The sequence below is a fragment of the Natrix helvetica genome (genome assembly GCF_964273705.1).
Source record: "Natrix helvetica genome assembly, chromosome: 6".
Lineage (NCBI taxonomy): Eukaryota > Metazoa > Chordata > Lepidosauria > Squamata > Natricidae > Natrix > Natrix helvetica.
Window position 1 is genome coordinate 9,484,628 of NC_138553.1, and position 19,257 is coordinate 9,503,884.

Consider the following 19,257-nt stretch of genomic DNA (forward strand, 5'->3'; position numbering starts at 1 on the left):
CTGTTGGACGGGACTTGGCTGGAGAGGGACTTTGCTGTTATTTATTTAACCTAAATAAAAGAGGTTTTATCGGGACGAGGAGTCTGCTTTATGATCTTGGGAAGCCCAGGTCAGAACAACCACCAAGCTCAGTGAGCACTAAGGACACCACAATGTCAATGCTGACCTACAAAATATTCTCTTCCAGGGTAGACTTCAACTGTCAGAATCGAATAGGCCAGTGATGGTGAACCTTTTTGGCACCAAGTGCCCACACCTGAATGTGTATACCTGCCACGGGTGTTTATGCCAGAGTACTGGAAACCCAAAGACCAGCTGGCCAGTGCATGCATGCCTGTTTTTCAGCTGGTTTTTTGGCCGTTTTCAGGCCATTTTTTCTGCTGTTTTCGGGCCAAAACCAGCCTGAAAATGGCCTAAAAATCAGCTTGAAAAAGGCCCGGAAAACGGCCTGGGTTTTGGCTGTTTTTCAGGCCATTTTCTGGCACTCTGTCACCCGCAAAGACCAGCTGGCCGGCATGCAAGTGTGTGCCAGAAATCAGAAGGGCAGCTGGCAATGGAAAGTGTGCCATAGGTTCGCCATCACGGGAATAGGCTTATTGAGAGAAATCTAGTTCCCTCATATCTGGAGGGTGCCCAAGATGAGGAAGACTCCACCAAGCTGGCGAAGGCCAGGTTATCCGAGGGGGTCACAGATCACAAAGAAGGAACATTTCACCTCACGTTATACCCACTGTGTATTCATTGAGCCAAAGCATTTGGAGCAGTTTCGCTTCCGTCACTCCTCTTGGCTAGAGGAAAACGTGATGCAATGAGGTTTAAAAGTAAACGAAACAATGAAAACAACGGGGGACATATGCAGATGAGGAAACAAAAGAAAAAAAAAAGAAAGAAGAGCAAATTCATTGTTAGCGGCGAGGATTTCAGATCACGGGTTTAACAGCAATAACGCTACTCAGAGAGAGAGAGAGAGAGAGAGAGAGAGAATGCCTGAAACTCCAGCGTGGTTCCTTTGCTCTTTGTGAATACATCTAAATCAGGGGTGTCAAACTCGATTTCATTGAGGGCCGCATCAGGGTTGTGTTTGAACTTCAGCGGCTGGAGTGGGCGTGGCCAGCTCGACATCACTGGTGTCGGGGGCACCTGTGGTGGCCTGAGCCCCCTGCTGGCAACAACAGAGCTCAGGAGGGCCGCGCGAGGCCCTCCTGAGCTCCATTTTCACTGGCAGAGGCACCCCATGGGCCGGATCTGGCCCCCGGGCCTTGAGTTTGACACCTCTGATCTAGATCTCCTCAGCCAGAAAGACTGAAAAATTTTTTATCATCGCACCTGCCTTTGGAAGGTGAGATTAATACAGGTAGTCCTCGACTTACGACCACAATTGAGCCCAAAATTTACAATACATTGCTAAGTGAGACAGTTGTGGAGTGAATTCTGCCCCATTTTACGACCTTTCTTGTCCCAGTTGTTAAGTGAACCGCGGCACCTGTTTAAGTTAGTAACGCAGCTGTTAAATCAATCTGACTTCCCCATTGACTTTGCTCGTCAGAAGGTCACAAAAGAGGATCACATGACCCCAGGACACTGCGACCGTCATAAATACGAGTCAATTGCCAAGCATCCAAATTTTGATCACATGAACCATAGGGATGCTGCAACGGTTGTAAGGGTGAAAAACAGTCGTAAGTCACCCTTTTCAGTAATGTTGTAACTTTGAACAGTTACTAAGTGACCTGTCGTAAGTCGAGAACTCCCTGTACCTTAAAATCAATCAATCAATCAATCAAAACATAAAGGAATGAAAAAAATCCCAGTGGAGTCTTCCCAAAAAAAGAGAAAAGGGGAAAAAAAGGGTTGAGGTCTACATTTTTGAAAAACACCAGAAGGGCACAAATCAAAGTATGATCTTGTTTCATTATTGAGATGCAGCTGTTTTTGATCGTTACAAACACTGCAAAGGAGGGAGACGAAAAAAGAAAGGGGTTTGAAAGAATTGCTCCACGTTTTCTCCTCACTTTCTGGCACCCAAAACGTGCCTTTGATTAAGGCTCTGACACAAATGGAATATAACCTGCATTGATGTTTTTGGACTATGGTCCAGAACCTTGGGCCCTAGATGCTTCGATCAGTAACCACGTTGGTTCTGGCAGTTACCAATTCATTTCAGTACAGGTGGGTAACTTGCTTTCTGACACATGCACACATGTACCTGGCCAAAAGCTGATTCAAAATTTGTCTCGATTTTCCAGAATCCAAAGCATCGAATGATAACTTGTACGCAGTCAAATCATTATGACCTCAGATGATAGGTAGCACTTCCACTACATTGCAAACACATTTTTTTTCCCCTGCTGGAAGCGTACCATTCATCATTAAATACTCCGGTTTTGAAAATGTTGGGTGTGTAAGTGTAAATTGGCCTTAAATCACCGAGGGGAGCTGTCTTTGCATGACACACAAAACCCCAAAAGACTCATGAAGGTGTAGCAGGTCTTAAATGAAAAGCCTATAATAATATCTGAATACAAAGAATCACCTTTTTTGTACAAAAAAACAGAATTTGAAATCAAGGTTTATGGCAAATTATTAGTTCCAGTTGCCACAAACTTAAAATAGCGGCCATTCCTGGTTTAGGTGGTGTGGTTAATGTGAAGCATCTGATACGCAATCATGAATAATGGGGGTTAAGATTTACTACAGCCATCATAAGTGCTGGACATAAGTCACTTTTTTCAGTCCCATCCTAACTTTGAATGGATGGTCATAGATTGAGGACTTCTTGTATATTAAGGAAGATAAAGTATGGTTGTCAGAATTTACTGGGCTTTTTGACTAGCCGCAGCTTTTTTATTTGTTGCCTTCACTGATATTGCAGTTGTGAAGAACTGGGGAAATGATGAATTCTAAGAATTGCCCCTGCCTGTATGCCCCATGTTGTACTGCCAGCCATAAAATAAACATAAGCTGTATTGGCAGCTATAATAATAAACTACAACAGCCTTAAATAGCTGTGGCGAATGAAGAAACAGCATCATCAATGTGTCTTTGGCCATTTGACAAACTAGAGCAGAGGTCAGCAACCCACAGCTCTGGAGCCACATGTGGCTCTTTCATCCCTCTGCTGCGGCTCCCTGTCACCAGTCGACACCGCAATTTTGAGAGGAGCTTCCGGTTAGCGGGGTGGGAGGGAATCAGGACGCGCCAGAAGACTCTATGGCAAGGGGCAGGTCTTCCAGTCAGCTCCACAATCGATAGGGCTTTCAGTTAGGACAGGTAGAGGAAAAAGGATGCCGCGCTAGGAGGAGACTCTATGGTGGGGAAATTGGACTTCTGGTCGGCTCCGGAATTGAATGGAGGGGCTTCCGATTAGGACCTTTGTGGCTCTTTGAGTGTTTAAGATTGCCGACTCCTGAACTAGAGAATAAACCTTGACTATTTCTTGGTTAGTTTCACACATGGTACTAAACCATAATGAGGATCGGTTTGACGTTCATATGTCTTGCAAAGTCAGCCCCTGCGGTTTGTAAATTGTGATAGTTGCTTAACTCAGTATTTCTTCATTCAAAAAAAAAAGGATGCCTAAAAGCTTAGCGTGATGCTTAAACCATCAACAATACTTCCTTACTAGCATCACAGAAGAAGCTAAAATGTGATATATGTGTTCTCATGAGTGATGTATCTCCAACAAATGCCACTATTTAAGAAAAAAATTATGAGTGACACTACATTGGCATTTTCTTACTACCTGTAAGTAGAAGCCAACAAGGCACATTGGAAATTGGAAAATATCAGGTTCTTTCCTCATCTACCTATTCCTGGAGAAGATCCTCCAAGAGTTACATTCTCAAACCCTCACAGCTTCAATCTTAAACTGTCTACCGTGGACCTCACCCCATTCCTAAGAGGTCCGTAAAGGGGGCATGCATAAGCCCACCAACGTTCCTACCGTCCCTGTCCTATTGTCCCCATTTATTGGTACTCATTTCCTTTGTTCATATCCATGTTTATACTTATACCCGTTATCTTGCACACATTTGAAAAACTAAATAAAAACTAAATAAAAGATGAAGATTAACAAAACTATCTTCAAAGTCTGAGCCTTATCCATTCACTGGTCATTCCTCACCCTCTCTATCAATCATTCTTTCCCAACCTGATGTTCTCCAGATGTGCTCAACTCCCATCATTCTTAGCCAGTCGTGAAGGATGGGAATTAAATAATTCCAACACAGCTGGAGAAGGCTGGGAAAGTCTATCTTTTGAAGACTTTGCACTGACCTGAAACAAAACGAAACACATTTTAAAAAAATAAAAAATCAAATTATTATTATTTTATTTAATGACAAAAGATAGAATGGAGTTCCTCTTCATTCTATCGCTGTACTCACTTCGACAGCATAATGCAGTGCTGAGATGGCTGGGTGCACAGAGAGATTCTCCAAGGGCTTAATCTGAGGAACGTCCCATCCAGATGTGAAGGACCATTCAATGAAGAGCATGTTGTCTGTGAAAACTGTTCCAAATACTAAGCCATTTGGATCCGGCTTCTCCTTCAACGTGGTAGACGGATTGATAACAAGATCATCAGCCTGGGGCGAGAAAAGGGAACAAAAGAAGACAAAATTACATTTTTAAAAAAATTGGCAGTCCATATCTCAGAATAACAGAGTTGGAAAGAACCTTGGAGGTCTTCTAGTCCAACCTCCTGCTCAAGTAGGAGAACCTGTACGATTTCAGACAAATGGCAATCCAATATCTTCTTAAAAACCTTCAATGATGGAGCGCCCATAACTTCTGAAGGAAAATTGTTCCACTTGTTCTGTCAAAAAATGTCTCCTTATTTCTAGATTGGTTCTCTCCTTGATTAGTTTCTATCCATTGCTTTCTGACAAAGATGCTTTGGAGAATAGAAAGACCCGCTCTTCTTTGTGGCAGCCCCCCAAACAGAGGTGGTATTCAGCCAGTTGTGACCGGTTCTGGCGAACTGGTAGCAGAAATTTTGAGTAGTTCGGAGAACCTGCAAATACTACTTCTGGCTGGCGCCGCCCCATCTATTCACTGCTCCCGAGTCCCAGCTGATCGACTGGATCTTCTTCTGTTGCCCTGCACAGGAGAACGGAACTGGAAAGCAGATTAGTGGGGTCGGGAGGAAATGGGGATTTTGCAATATCCTTCCCCCAGGAGTGGGGAGGGAATGGGGATTTTGTACTATCCTTCCCCCAGGAGTGGGGAGGGAATGGGGATTTTGCAGTATCCTTCCCCCAGGAGTGGAGAGGGAATGGGGATTTTCAGGATCTTTCCCCCAGGAGTGGGGAGGGAATGGGGATTTTGCAGTATCCTTCCCCCAGGAGTGGAGAGGGAATGGGGATTTTCAGGATCTTTCCCCCAGGAGTGGAGAGGGAATGGGGATTTTGCAGTATCCTTCCCCTGCCAAGCCCACAAAACCAAGAGTAAAAAAAATTGAACCCCACCACTGCCCCCAAATATTAGAACACCGCTATCATATCACTGCCATGCCTTCATTTCATAGAATCGACATTATCACCATTTTGTATTTTGATGTTTCTGTATTAAGAATGAATGCAAGTCATTTGCTGAGAACAAAATAGATATGGAAAAGGGGGATTTTTAAGAACAGCCTCAAAGAAACATGGAAAATTAATCATTCTAGTTCTGTTTCTTAAAATTATCATAGACTAAAAGCTGGACTGAAGATGGCAACCAATACTGAAAAGCAGTTCTGAGGAATTATAAGGGCCAAGAAAACTTGTAACTTTAAAGTTTGGTCTGATCTGAAAGACAGAAAGGAACGTGACTCTCTAAATGAAAAAAAAAATTCCAGCAGTTCCATTTTTAAAGGTCACAAAATGTTAAATACCTTTCCCCAATTTTAAAATTTCTGAAAGATATCTGAAACTGCTTTAGTTCCCTGCAAAAATGCTTCTGTCCCCTTAAATGTCATATGGTAATCATCGTACTATTGAACAACTGAACTGAATTACAGACATTCCTTAACTTACAATGCAATGCAATACAATAGCAGAGTTGGAAGGGACCTTGGAGGTCTTCTAGTCCAACCCCCTGCCTAGGCAGGAAACCCTATACCGTTTCAGACAAATGGCTATCCAACATCTTCTTAAAGACTTCCAGTGTTGGGGCATTCACAACTTCTGGAGGCAATTTCTGTTCCACTGATTAATTGTTTTAACAGTCAGGAAGTTTCTCCCCAGTTCTAAGTTGCTTCTCTCCTTGATTAGTTTCCACCCATTGCTTCTTGTTCTACCCTCAGGTGCCTTGGAGAATAGTTTGACTCCCTCTTCTTTGTGGCAGCCCCTGAGATATTACAACAGTTCATTTAGGACAAAGGTCACAAATTACAACCATTGCAGCATCCCCATGGTCACAAGATCAAAATTCAGACATTGGGCAACTGTCTCATATTTATGACAGTTGCAATGTCCTGGGTCATGTCAATGGGGAAATCAGATTCACTTAACAATCATATTACTAACTTGATAACTGCAGCAATTTATTTAAAAAGTGTAGCAAGAAAGTTTGTGAAATGGGGCAAAATTCATTTCATAAACGGTCCCTCTTAACAATAGACATTGTGGTGGTTAAGTCAAGGAATACAAGTATTCTCATTTAATTTGATGAGGAAAACATTATTTAAATCTGCCTGTTCGGTTTTTCTGTCAAGAATGAGAATTTTAGAAGGCAAATTGAAACACACTCTGCTAACATCTGGAATAGTCTCTCGAGCAACGTGCGTTTTTACCAAACCGCACCCTAATTTCATGAGAAAGACTTCACTTCCCACAGCTCTTTTTCCCAACTCTTAACTCTACTTGGCTGCTGTCTATCTCCTGCACAAAAATATCTGTGGAGCTAGGCCAAAATTTATTGGGGAAAAGTGGAGAGTCTTTACATTTTGACCCACAATTCCCAAATTCTATTTTTACAGAAGTGCCACTTTCTAGAACTGACTCCCAGAGATTGGATTTCACTGGTGTCTATTTGCTAATTGCTTCCTTAGAGATGCATTTCGTGCTAGCATGAAATATTTTGTAACCTGATGTTAGGTTAGAATAGAATAACAGAGTTGGAAGGGACCTTGGAGGTCTTCTAGTCCAACCCCCTACTCAGGCAGGAAAATCTACACCACTTCAGACAAATAGATATCCAATCTCTTCTTTAAAACTTCCAGTGTTGGAGCATTCACAACCTCTGGAGGCAAGTTGTTCCACTGATTAATTGTTCTAACTCTCAGGAGGTTTCTCCTTAGTTCTAATACAATAATACAATACAATAGCAGAGTTGGAAGGGACCTTGGAGGTCTTCTAGTCCAACCCCCTGCCTAAGCAGGAAACCCTCTACCATTTCAGACAGATGGCTATCCAACATCTTCTTAAAGACTTCCAGTGTTGGGGCATTCACAACTTCTGGAGGCAACTTCTGTTCCATTGATTAATTGTTCTAACTGTCAGGAAATTTCTCCTCAGTTCTAAATTGCTTCTCCCCTTGATTAGTTTCCATCCATTGCTTCTTGTTCTACCCTCAGGTGCCTTGGAGAATAGTTTGACTCCCTCTTCTTTGGGGCAGCCCCTGTGATGGGGGGGAGCAGGGGGGGAATGCTGCACGCCTAACCCCCCATGCTCCCCCCTGGCGTCCCATTTTTGGTCCCAGGAGGCTGCAGGGATGCCTACTAGGCCCAAAACAGGGCACAGGGTGCGGTTGAGTATGGAGGGTTTGCATAGGAGAAAGCACGGGGGTCGTGCGTGCATTGCATTACGGACAATATTGTCACTTTCGGCACGTGACGACAAAAAGGTTAGCCATCACAGGTATAGTGGTGTATGGCAGGTATCTCTTCCTGTCATGACAGAATTTCTGCGGTCATGTGACTGCAATTTTAAATGGTGGTTGTTTTTTTGCCAGAAATGTGTTTCCTTTTGCTTTTCAGCAAAGAAAACCCCTCCCTCCTTGCAGGCAATGGATTCACTTCCTGAGCACTACACTTGCTCAATGAACAGTCTTTCACTAAACAACCTCTGCGCAAAAGCTGGTAAAACTGGGGTGGCCATGTGGCGACCCGCTGAATGACCGGCATGATTCTGGGCTCAATTACGGTCCTAAGTCAAGGACTACTTGTATCATTGGTTAAAGAGCAAAAGCAGGTAAAAACAATAGGATTATGTTTTGTAAAAAAAAAAGCTTCATAAAAATGATTTATAAAATGAAAAAATAATAATAGGATTAAGACTTTTTAAAGGGGCCTCGAAGCAACAAAAACTACACCGTCAGTTCTCGCCTGGGCAAAAGCTTGCCTCCTGAAATGGAAGAATCTCTATCTAAAAAAAGAAAGAAGACTCAAAAAGGATGGATGTAAAGCCGAGGATAATTTTTTCTCTCTCGTGCTTTTGACAGACGCCTCAAGAATATCAACTGCAGCTGCAGAAATATGTCTGCTCCAAAATTGTCAGCGATTACGCGGCGGACTTGCAAAGAATAAAATTTAACATAGGAAAGCTAAAATCAATGCTGTGTCCGTGTTCAGAAAAGAAGAAACTTCCTTTTAAAAAAGAAAGAAAGAAAGAAAAATGATACGGTCATCAGAACGCTCGGCTGAAAAATTAAAAGGCAATGCAAGGTTAACATTTCCTACGTCAGCCAAGATTTCCTCAGGGAAGTGTCTGCAGTACATTTTTAATCCCTCAGTTTCCAGTTCCAGCAGCTACCGTTCCAGCAGATACTCTGCTCTCTTTTCGCTGATTTCAAAGCAGCCCTGAGCTCAGTCAAACCTGGTTAGTACAGATTGAAGATGACCAAAAAACTGAGGGCTATAGTTAGAAACTGAATGGAGGTTTCCAAGCATTTGAATTTTGATCATGTGACCATGGGGCATGCTACAACAATCGTAAGTGTGAAAAACGGTCATAAGTCACTTTTTTCAGAGACGTTGTAACTTTAAACAGTCACTAAATGAACTGTCATAAGTCGAGAACTACCTGTATTCTGTTTCCAAATTACAGATAATGTACTGTATTTTTTGGACTATAGGACACTCTGAAGTATAAGACGCACCTAGCTTTTGGGGAGGAAAACAAGAAAAAAAAAATCTGCCTCTGCCTCCCAGCAATTTGCCTCCTTGCAGCAAACAGCAAACAGCGTGGTCAGCTTCAGCACAGCCTGATTTAGCCCGAGCAGCTGATTGGCGGTTGGACTGGCCTCCTGGAATACCAACAATCAGCTGTTCCAGGCCCATTGCCGCCGCATATCCCCACCGCCTGGAGCAGGCCAAAAATGGGACTTGCGAAGCCCAAAAATTGGGTGTGCGGAAGCCAAAACGGGATGTGAGGAGGCCGAAAATGGGGAGAGCAGAAGCAGCGATAGGCGGCAGCAGCGATGGGCGGCAGCAATCCCCACAGCTGATAGGAGGTATTCCGGGAGGCAGATCCAACTGCCAATCAGCTGCTCGTGCTAAATCAGGCTGTACTGAAGTTGACCACGCTGTTTGCTGTTTACTGCAAGGAGGCAAATTTCTGGAAGGCAGAGGCCGAAGGGTGGGTGGGTGGGCTTCAGAAACATTCATTGTATAAGACGCACAGACATTTCCACCCACTTTTTGGGGGGAGGAGTGCATACTCTGAAAAATATGGTACTTTACATTATGTCCATACATCCCTAACGCACATCCATCCAATACACGTTGCATTTTCCTAGGAATGTATTAACTTCACTCAACATACATGTAATATTCTTTGCCACAAGACGAGTACCCTCCATTTTTCTATGATGTGTGCAATTTAGGCTTGATTTATATACTAGCTCTCACTTTTACTTTCCTTGAGGCAGAATTTTGACATTTCTTTCTTTGAAAACTCGCAATATACACTCCATCCTGAAAAAGGGCAGGAAAATTAAGTGTTAATGTTACTTTTACATCCCACGCAAAAATATGAAGGGCAGGATAAGAAAACCCTGATTCATTTCCTTGTCAGGAGTCCTAATTGAGGAAATGTGAAAGCTGACTTGTCCATTTTTCAAACGAGTTCCAAAGAATCAGGAGCCTTTTCCTCTTCCATTTGGCTGGGACCCAGATTCTTTTGTAAAGTTATGATCGTTCAGTTCAATTGGGTGGTTGCGAGAGACGCTTTTTCTCATGGAACTTCAACAAGATGGCCTGGGCTCAAACAAATGTTCTGATGACCATGAGAAGGCAGGTGACAAAAATGTATAAAATGGCACCTTCTTTTTGGTAATACACATTCAGAAATGTGAACTGTTCAACTTCATACAGTATACTAGGTTATGTTTCAATCACCACAGATTTTTTTTGTATTTCAGTCCAGCTGTTTTCTTTGCATGTTACGGGAACCAGGGCTTCATATGATGCCACTACAGAGTTTGTTTGAGCGCATCAGGTTATGTGAATATGGCAGCTATATGCTGTTAATCCAAGGTCAATGAGTTGTGTGAATGCAGTCAAAATGTATTCTATTCAAATAAAGAAACAGAGGTGATCCATGCTGTGAGTATCAGAAATCCCCTTCGCTCCAAAATGGGCATTGGACCAGTTACTGTACAAGCTTCTTTGTCGTTTCAGATGGAAAGGAAGGAAGGAAGGAAGGAAGGGGAGGAATAGAGGGACCTTCACAATGTCCTTCATGTGACACAAAACAATTGTGCTTTGTGAGACTCAAGAGAACACTGCAATGAACAAGGACATCCATTCAATTTCAAAGCTACTAAGATTGTTGGCCGAGCAGGTACAAAAATAGCCAGGAAAATGATTGAAGCCTGGGAAACGGGCCCTTTGTCAGTCAACAAAAATGCTGATTTATCACCACTTTATGAGGTACTTAAGAGTCGAGGATTTAGCAGCACCAGGAAACAACAAACAACAACTTACAACAACACCTCAATCAACAAATAATTTCTAAAACCACATATAACCATAAATGCTACACATAGAATAGCCCAAAGCACACATTATGGTAGAGAGAAGTTCTCCAAGGATGGGCTCCAGCATGAGTTTGAAAGCTCGGAAGATTAAAACTCTGATCCTGGTGACCGATCCAGATTGGATCCTGCTTAACCTCAATGCACCCTTCCAGGTTGGTAGCATTCTTGCTTGTCCATAACTCTCTTTATCCTTCAAGGAGAGTTTCCCACACTGAGCTGAACACCCTGCAGGTGTTTCTGTTCTGGCAAAGAAACCTACCTTGAAAGAGTTGGTCATGGGTTTTGCAGCTGCCACTGTGCATCCATCCCCATGGTCATTTTGGCAACCCTGCAATGAACAAAGGACAATGCTTAAAAATCAATCAAATGTAATCGACGCTCCGAAGTCATATTTAGAAACAATAACAGTTGTAAGGGACCTTGGAGGTCTTCTAGTCCAACCCTCTGCTTAGGCAGGAAATTCCACACCACTTCAGACAAATGGTTATCCAACATCTTCTTAAAAACTTCCAGTCTTGGAGCATTAACAACTTCTGGAGGCAAGCTGTTCCACTGATTAATTGTTCTAACTGTCAGGAAGTTTCTCCTTAGTTCTAAGTTGCTTCATTCCTTGATTAGTTTCCATCCATTGCTTCTTGCTCAGGTGCTTTGGAGATTAGTTTGACTCCCTCTTCTTTGAGGCGGCCCCTGAGATATCAGAACACTGCTAACGTGTCTCCCCCAGTCCTTCTTTTCATTAAACTAAACATACCCAGTTCCTGCAACCGTTCTTCATATGTTTTAGTCTCCAGTCCCCTAATCATCTTTGTTGCTCTTCTCTGCACTCTTTCTAGAGTCTCCACATCTTTTTTACATCGTGGCGACCAGAACTGAATGCAGTACTCCAAGTGTGGCCTTACCAAGGCCTTATAAAGTGGTATTAACCCTTCACGTGATCTTGATTCTATCCCTCTGTTTATGTAGCCTAGAACTGTGTTGGCTTTTTTGGCAGCTGCTGCACACGGCTGGCTCATATTTAAATGGTTGTCCACTAGGTCTCCAAGTTTCCTCTCCCAGTTACTACTATAGAGCAAGGTACCATATATACTGTACTTATTTAATGTACTCTTCTAGCACTTTGCAGCTGCTCAGGGAAGGCTTTGGGCATTCGGGGAGAAATGGGCTGATGGATTATTAGAAGAAAGCTTGAAAAGAGTAATCTCAGATCTAGAGCTCATAATCTTACAAGAAAATCTGGTACAAACAGCATTTGGGACTCCTGAGAAGATAATTCCTCCTTTGCCCAGTTTTGGGATTCTCAATAGAAAAACAAAGGTACAATTGTTTACGAATTAAAAGTTCAACCATTAGTCAGGAATTGCTTGCAAGTCCATTATTCTACATTGATCCGAACCCACTGAGAGGACCATATCCACATTTTTAACAAGGCTTCTGGAAAATTAGATCACCTCCAAAGAAGACAAATGAAGGTGATTCAGGGATGGGAAATGGAGGAGACAAGGTGAGACAGAGAAAGCCACACATTGAGAAAAGATGACTGAGAGGAGGTAGTAGATAATCCTCGACTTATGACTATAAGGGAGCCCCGAATTTCCATTGCTAAGCAGGACAGCTGTTAAGTGATCCTTGCCCATTTTACGACTTTCTTGCCACCGCTGTTAAGAGAATCTCACCGCAGTTGTTGATTTAGTAACACAGTTGTTAAGTGAATCTGGCTTCCCCATTGACTTTGTCAGGAGGTTGCAAAACACAACTCCTCTCTATTTGAACTTCAGCAAATAGTGTGAAATTCTTGTTTGGCTATAGGCACGATAAGACCCCAATCATTCTCTATCGTTACTCTCTCCATTTCTGTTCCTCATCTTACAATACAATACAATACAATACAATAGCAGACTTAGAAGGGACCTTGGAGGTCTTCTAGTCCAACCCCCTGCCGAGGCAGGAAACCCTATACCGTTTCAGACAAATGGCTATCCAACATCTTCTTAAAAACTTCCAGTGTTGGGGCATTCACAACTTCTGGAGGCAGGCAGTTCCACTGATTAATTGTTCTTCCAAAAATGCACCCTTGAGCCACGGTGGTGAAATGGTTAGAATGCAGTACTGCAGGCTACTTCTGCTGACTGCCGGCTGCCTGCAATTTGAATCTCACCAGGCTCAAGGTTGACTCAGCCTTCCGTCTTTCTGAGGTGGGTAAAATGAGGACCCAGATTGTTGGGGGCCATAGGCTGACTCTGTAAACCGCTTAGAGAGGGCTGTAAAGCACCGTGAAGCGGTATACAAGTCTAAGTGCTATTGCTAGTGCTAAGGATATCCACCCTACCATCACCCTGTAAAATTCCTGTTTGCCTTCCAATCAAGTATTGATGCATCAATGATATTATTTTACCCTTTTGTGTTAAAACACGCCAACTTCATCAAGCTCGCTTTTCACAGGCTTGTTTCTTTCTTGTTTCTTTTCTTTTTTAAAAAAAAACTTCTATTAGGTTATAAAATAAGATACAAAATACAAAAGAAAATAGGAAAACGGTGAGGGGAAAGAGGGGGAAAAGAAGTGAGGAAGGGCTGGAGAACAGGAAAAAAAAAGTGTTGACTTCCGACTCTCTCTGTTCCAATAAAATAAAGCATTAACATCAAACCACAACTTGTTTCAACTCCTTCACCAAGCTCTCAAAAATTAAACTTAACCCCAACCATCCAGCATTGCAATGGAGGTAGTCCAGGACATGAAGAGTTCATTTGGAAGTTTTGGGAAATTGCAATGCACTGAAAATAATGATTTATGACTGTATTTCTCCCCATAGCCATGTGATCAAAATTCGGATGCTAGGCAATTGATTCATATTTATGACGGTTCAAATGTCTTGGGGAGTCATGTGATCACTTTTTACGACCTCCTGACAAACAATGTCAATAGGAAAGCCAAATTCAATCAACAACCATGTTCCTGGCTTAACAACCTCAGCGATTCACTTAGCAACTGTAGCAAGGAAGGTCATAAGATGGGGCAAAAATTCCTTAACAAATGTCTTGCTTAGCAGCAGAAATGTTGGACTCGATTGTGGTTGTGATTGTAGGACTACCTGTACAGTTTGGGCAGTCCAAGAATTGCCTCCTCACAATGTACAGTTGTGAGGAGGGACGCGGGACGCAGTGGCTAAGACACTGAGCTTGTCGATCAGAAAGGTCGGCAGTTTGGCGGTTCGAATCCCTAGCACCGCGTAACAGAGTGAGCTCCCATTGCTTGTCCCAGCTTCTGCCAACTTAGCAGTTCGAAAACATGTAAAAATGCAGGCAGAAAAATAGGAACCACCTTTGGTGGGAAGGTAACAATGTTCCGTGCGCCTTTGGCGTTGAGTCATGCCGGCCACATGATCACAGAGACGTCTTCGGGCGGCGCTGGCTCTTTGGCTTTGAAACGGAGATGAGCACCGCCCCCTAGAGTCGGGAACAACTAGCACATAGGTATGAGGGGAACCTTTACCTTAATTTACAGTAGTTCCTTTAGTTGGGCTTCGTGTGTTATACAAATTTGGCCATTATTACTTATTCACTAGACTAAAACGGACTGCGGCTTAGCATAACTACAGAATTTCCTTGATCACTATAGCAATATCTCAGCTTCAAAACGGAAGCTATGTGGAACTAAAAAGAACAATCGCACCATCTGGGTTGCATTTCTATCCTCTAATAATAATAACAATTACAATAATAATCCACCACAGATTCTCAAGCAGATATGTTTGCTGAATAGATGAGTCACAGGAGCCTATTTTTAACTCTGCCTGAAAAAAGCTTGTAACTCTTGGTGACCTTCTGGAAGAGGATCTGTAGACTTGACTAAAGAAGATTCTTCCAGACTTCTTTTCAGTGCGAGACCCAGATTTTCTTTTCCTTTAGCCCTAGCGTGAAGTCTGCGGAGGAGACAGACAAAATAATAACACAAGGGGACTCCAAATGAGTGTGCCACAATAAACACAACGGCACTGGATGGATTAAACGCTCCTGCCAGCTCAAAGAGGAGAGGCTAATGTGGAGTCCATGCTGCTCTCTGCATTTGGTTGTTTGCAGACTTTTCATGACCAGACTAGGTAATATCATCAGTGCTGGTCAGTATGGGGATTGTCCCTCTTTAGACACAGTACTTTGCCCTGCCAGTGTTGGTGGGCATGTGATTTGCTCCTTGGTAGGTCCTTGATTAAGGTATTATATAAATATAAAACCCCACCCCGGCCAACACTTTCAGGGCAAGCTACTGTATGTAAACAGGGAGTATATAAACCAGGATTGATAATGTTACTGGTGGGGTAACAAAATGTCTGCAAGCAAAAGGCCAAATTCAGAGATCAACAAGGACTCCGCAATTCAATCCTGAGCTACTGCGACGGAATGTAATTCAGAATCACAGGAGGAAGGGGCTGCCTCCCCGGAGGAAAAGAGGCAGCAGAGCGTGGCATATCTGGTGGGCAAGAAAAGAGCTCAGACAGTACTTCCCTAGAAGTTCACAGAGTATATCTATAGTTATGCAGATAGTTGCTTTAGTCTGGCAAGATTCTGTCTGTAGGCAAACAACTGCAGGAGCTGACCAGATTGAGACCGAAAGAGGGGTCAAATGCATCATCAGTCTCAAGTCCCTTCAGGCCCACAAGAGATCTAAGTCCAGCCCACCTTGAATTCCATTGACTCTTATCTCCCGCCAAACTGCTTTAACTGTTAGTAGTTCAGATTCTTGTAGAGAGCTTAAGATTACCATAAATCTTTGTACCCATTTCAACTGCCTGGATTTCTGATTACTTGTGCTTGACCACAACCATAAAGTAACTACTTGGAAGTAACTATGTTGTCAGGCCTGCAGAGGTTCCTTTAAGAATCTTTGGCCTGCCACACTTTCTTATAATTTCCTATGTGTTTCATTAGTGTAGTAGTTGTGAGGGGGGAATAGAAAGGAGTAGGATTTTTGGAATGTATTGTTGTGATTCTTCCTAGAAGCTCAAGGTCATCTTTTGTCTCCGCACCTCGACACCTGACCGGACGCAGAGGGGTGTAGATGCCAGCGTGGAAGATGATGATTGGAACATGTGATGAATTGTGGGGTGTGGGGATAGATCATGAACTTTCAACTGGGTGAACCCACAGGATGTACATTAGAGTTGAAATTTCATAGCATAATGCCAACATCTCTGTCTTATTAAATTGGAACTTTAAGGATAACTTTGCCTTGGACAATGATTTAATTCTGCATGATATTTGGAACGCTGACATTATTTCAACTCTTGACATATATGTCATTCTTGGTTCTTGGGCCTGATATTCTCTTTTATTGGAGCGTCTAAAGTATGTAGATTTGATTTCCTGAGATTTTATTGTTTAGGCAGAGGTTGAGGAATGCCCAGTCCATGGCAATTACATGGAGGGGGCAAAAAAGAATGCCAGAGGTGGGAGATACCGTTCACTGTAAATTGTAGAACGAAGTCGGCCATCAAATGCTACTGCCATGAGCTGAAAGGAAGCTCAGAGTCATTCAGCTCAGCTGTCAAAGCCTCACCATGTTATAAGGACACAAAGACCTCCTGAAAATCAGCATAATTCCCAAGGATAGGAAAAGCCTCTATTTAGCCTGTCTCTTTTGTGACAGAGAGGGAGGGAAGGAGAGAGAGGGGGAAGGAGAGAGGGAGGGAAGGAGAGAGAGAGGGGAGGGAGGGAAGGAGGACAGAATATTTGTGGGGAAACAAATGTACCCATGCGCTACTGCTCAGGTTAACTTGCCACAGAGCACCATCCAAAGCCAATAAACACATTGCTTCATTGCCCCTCCCTTGCCTCTTATACCCCATTTTGTTCATAATGGCAAGAATGGATTATAGAATTAGGCAAATCCTAAATCTTTCAAAGCATCTGAATGATTTACCCAGAATAGTAAAGCACATCCAGCCTGGAAAGTAACAAAAGTAAAAAAAAAGAGAGAGCGACATTGTTGTTTGCAGATGGAGGGTTTCAATATTAATTGGGTCAGGACTATTTCTTATCATAGCAATTCATGTCCTCCCTTGTAATTTAGGATTGAAAGAGTGATTATGGAAGATCATGTTTCTGGTAGACGAGGCAGGAAATAGAATAGAATAGAATAGAATGGAATAGAATAGAATAGAATAGCAGAGTTGGAAGGGACCTTGGAGGTCTTCTAATCCAGTGTTTTTCAACCTTGGCAACTTGAAGATGTCCGGACTTCAACTCCCAGAATTCCCCAGCCAGCATTCGCTGGCTGGGGAATTCTGGGAGTTGAAGTCCGGACATCTTCAAGTTGCCAAGGTTGAAAAACACTGTTCTAGTCCACGCTTGGTGGATGTGGCAGGAGAAGGATACTGCAAAATCTCCATCGTCTCCCTACTCCTGGGTGAAGAATATTGCAAAATCTCCATTTCCACCTCACTCTGGGGCCAGCCAGAGGTGGTACTTCCAGTTCTCCGAACCACTCAAAATTTCCGCTACTGCTTCTCCAGAACCTGTCAGAACCTGCTGAATTTCAGCCCTGGATTAACCCCCAGAGTTCACTGTGAAAATGTATGCGGTTGTATTTCACTTATTTAATGTATTCATGTGTATCCCACCATGTTTGTTTAAGAATCAGTAGAAGAATTGGGTGTGGGTGTGGGCTCAGTTAGGAATTGATCCAATGAACTCATTGCCAAGTGGAAATTGTATCAGGGATTCCCTTGTCCAGTCAACTTCTGAAGTACTAGGCCAGATTCACATCCATTGTCAGAATTCATACAACATGTTCATTTGTGTTTGGGTTGCTGTATGATCTTACCACACCAAGCTATAGTTGTGTGCAACTGTAGTTTCTTTGATAAGCTGTGTTTAAGCCAACGATAGTTTAGTATGCTGTAAGGCTTGCCAAATTACAGTTGGCGGAATTAATGATTTATTTATAACAACGTTCTGCCTATTTTTTCATTTAAATTAATCCTCAGTCTGGATGCAACCAAAAATTAGTTGACTTCACATGTTATGCTATCTTAAGCCATAGTTAACAAGCCACAATGATTCAGGATCCAATATGAGGCGGTCACCGGGACCAAAGGTTTATTCTTCCTGAGGGAACTTCTCTCTCTTCAGAATGTCAAAAGCTTGGAAGAATAAAAGTTTGGTCCCTGTGACGGACACGGACTCATCTTGGATCCTGTTGTGGCCTGCTAGTGGCCAGTGGAGCTGGCAGCAAAGTCAGACAGTGAGGAGGTTGGGGAGGAACATGGGCCAGTCCTGGAGGCTGGGGAAGGCTTGGATGGGGGCTCTGCGTCGGAGGCAGAGATGGGGCCAAGGCCATCTGGCAGTTCTCAGCTGCCTTCGGAGCTACACAGCAGTGAGGCAGAGGAACAGCCGGAGCCTGTTCCCAGTGTGCACATGCGCAGAGCTGCCAAAAGAAAAGAACAGCTAAGAAATCAGGGTCGACTTGGGAGTAAAGCCACAGGTGGATGGTGAATAGCCTCTCTCATAGGAAATAAAAGAGAAGCGAAAGGGGAGTGGGCTTTTGCAGGAAGCAATTTGTTCATTTCCGGAGTGTGAAGATCTGCCCGTGAATCTCAGAGACTCTGTGCCAAGTCTTTTCTTGCACAGCACCTCATTTGGAAAATATTTACATGGCAGCTCTCCCAGCTGGATAAGGGCTGTGGTCATAACTTCACCTTTGAAAGACTTTTGCTGAATGTAAATGAGAGGAGTCCACATTTGTTTAATAAAAGGGGTTTTGTTGGGACCAGGAATCTGCTTTGTGCTTTTGGGGGAAGCTTAGGTCAGAACAGATCCTGCAACAATGATCTTGGGAGACATGTATATTTGCCTTCACAATGATTCCGTTCAACTAGTAAAGCCCAATCCCAAGCAACCACCTTATGGTTTTCGTAGCCATACGGGAAATCACCATCACTAACAACTTTTATTCTGTGCACAAAAAAGACCATTCTTTGGGTTTTGACTGGAGTCAAAAGAAAGGGACTTTCAATATTGTTTCAAACAACAGCTACTGGCTTGTTTTCCAAAACTATACAACCTCATCATTTGTAGGTTCTTACAGCAATCCCATCTCTTCCACGAGTCCCTTCCTTTGTGACTGCTGGGGACAGGGGAGGTGGGAAAAAGAACTGTACGGCCAGATAAACCACTTTCACTCTTGTGATCCAGAGAACAGAGCTTCTACTGACTCAGATGTCAGATCTAGTTTTCATTCCGATGTTTAACTATCACATTGTTTGCCAGGGGTGACAATGTATAAATCCTGTTTCCTGTACGCAG

General features: G+C 43.1%; 1 protein-coding gene across 1 annotated transcript in view; it reads right to left on the minus strand.

Moving 5' to 3' along the window:
• BCAT1 (branched chain amino acid transaminase 1) overlaps positions 1-19,257 on the minus strand; it is a 55,717-nt gene that overhangs the window by 24,603 nt on the left and 11,857 nt on the right. Inside the window, exons 2-3 of the mRNA XM_081957863.1 lie at positions 11,222-11,290; positions 4,386-4,586 (exon numbers count right to left, since the gene is read on the minus strand). Of these exons, the coding sequence (XP_081813989.1) occupies positions 4,386-4,586; positions 11,222-11,290 (270 nt within the window). The remainder of the gene's footprint in view (positions 1-4,385; positions 4,587-11,221; positions 11,291-19,257) is intronic.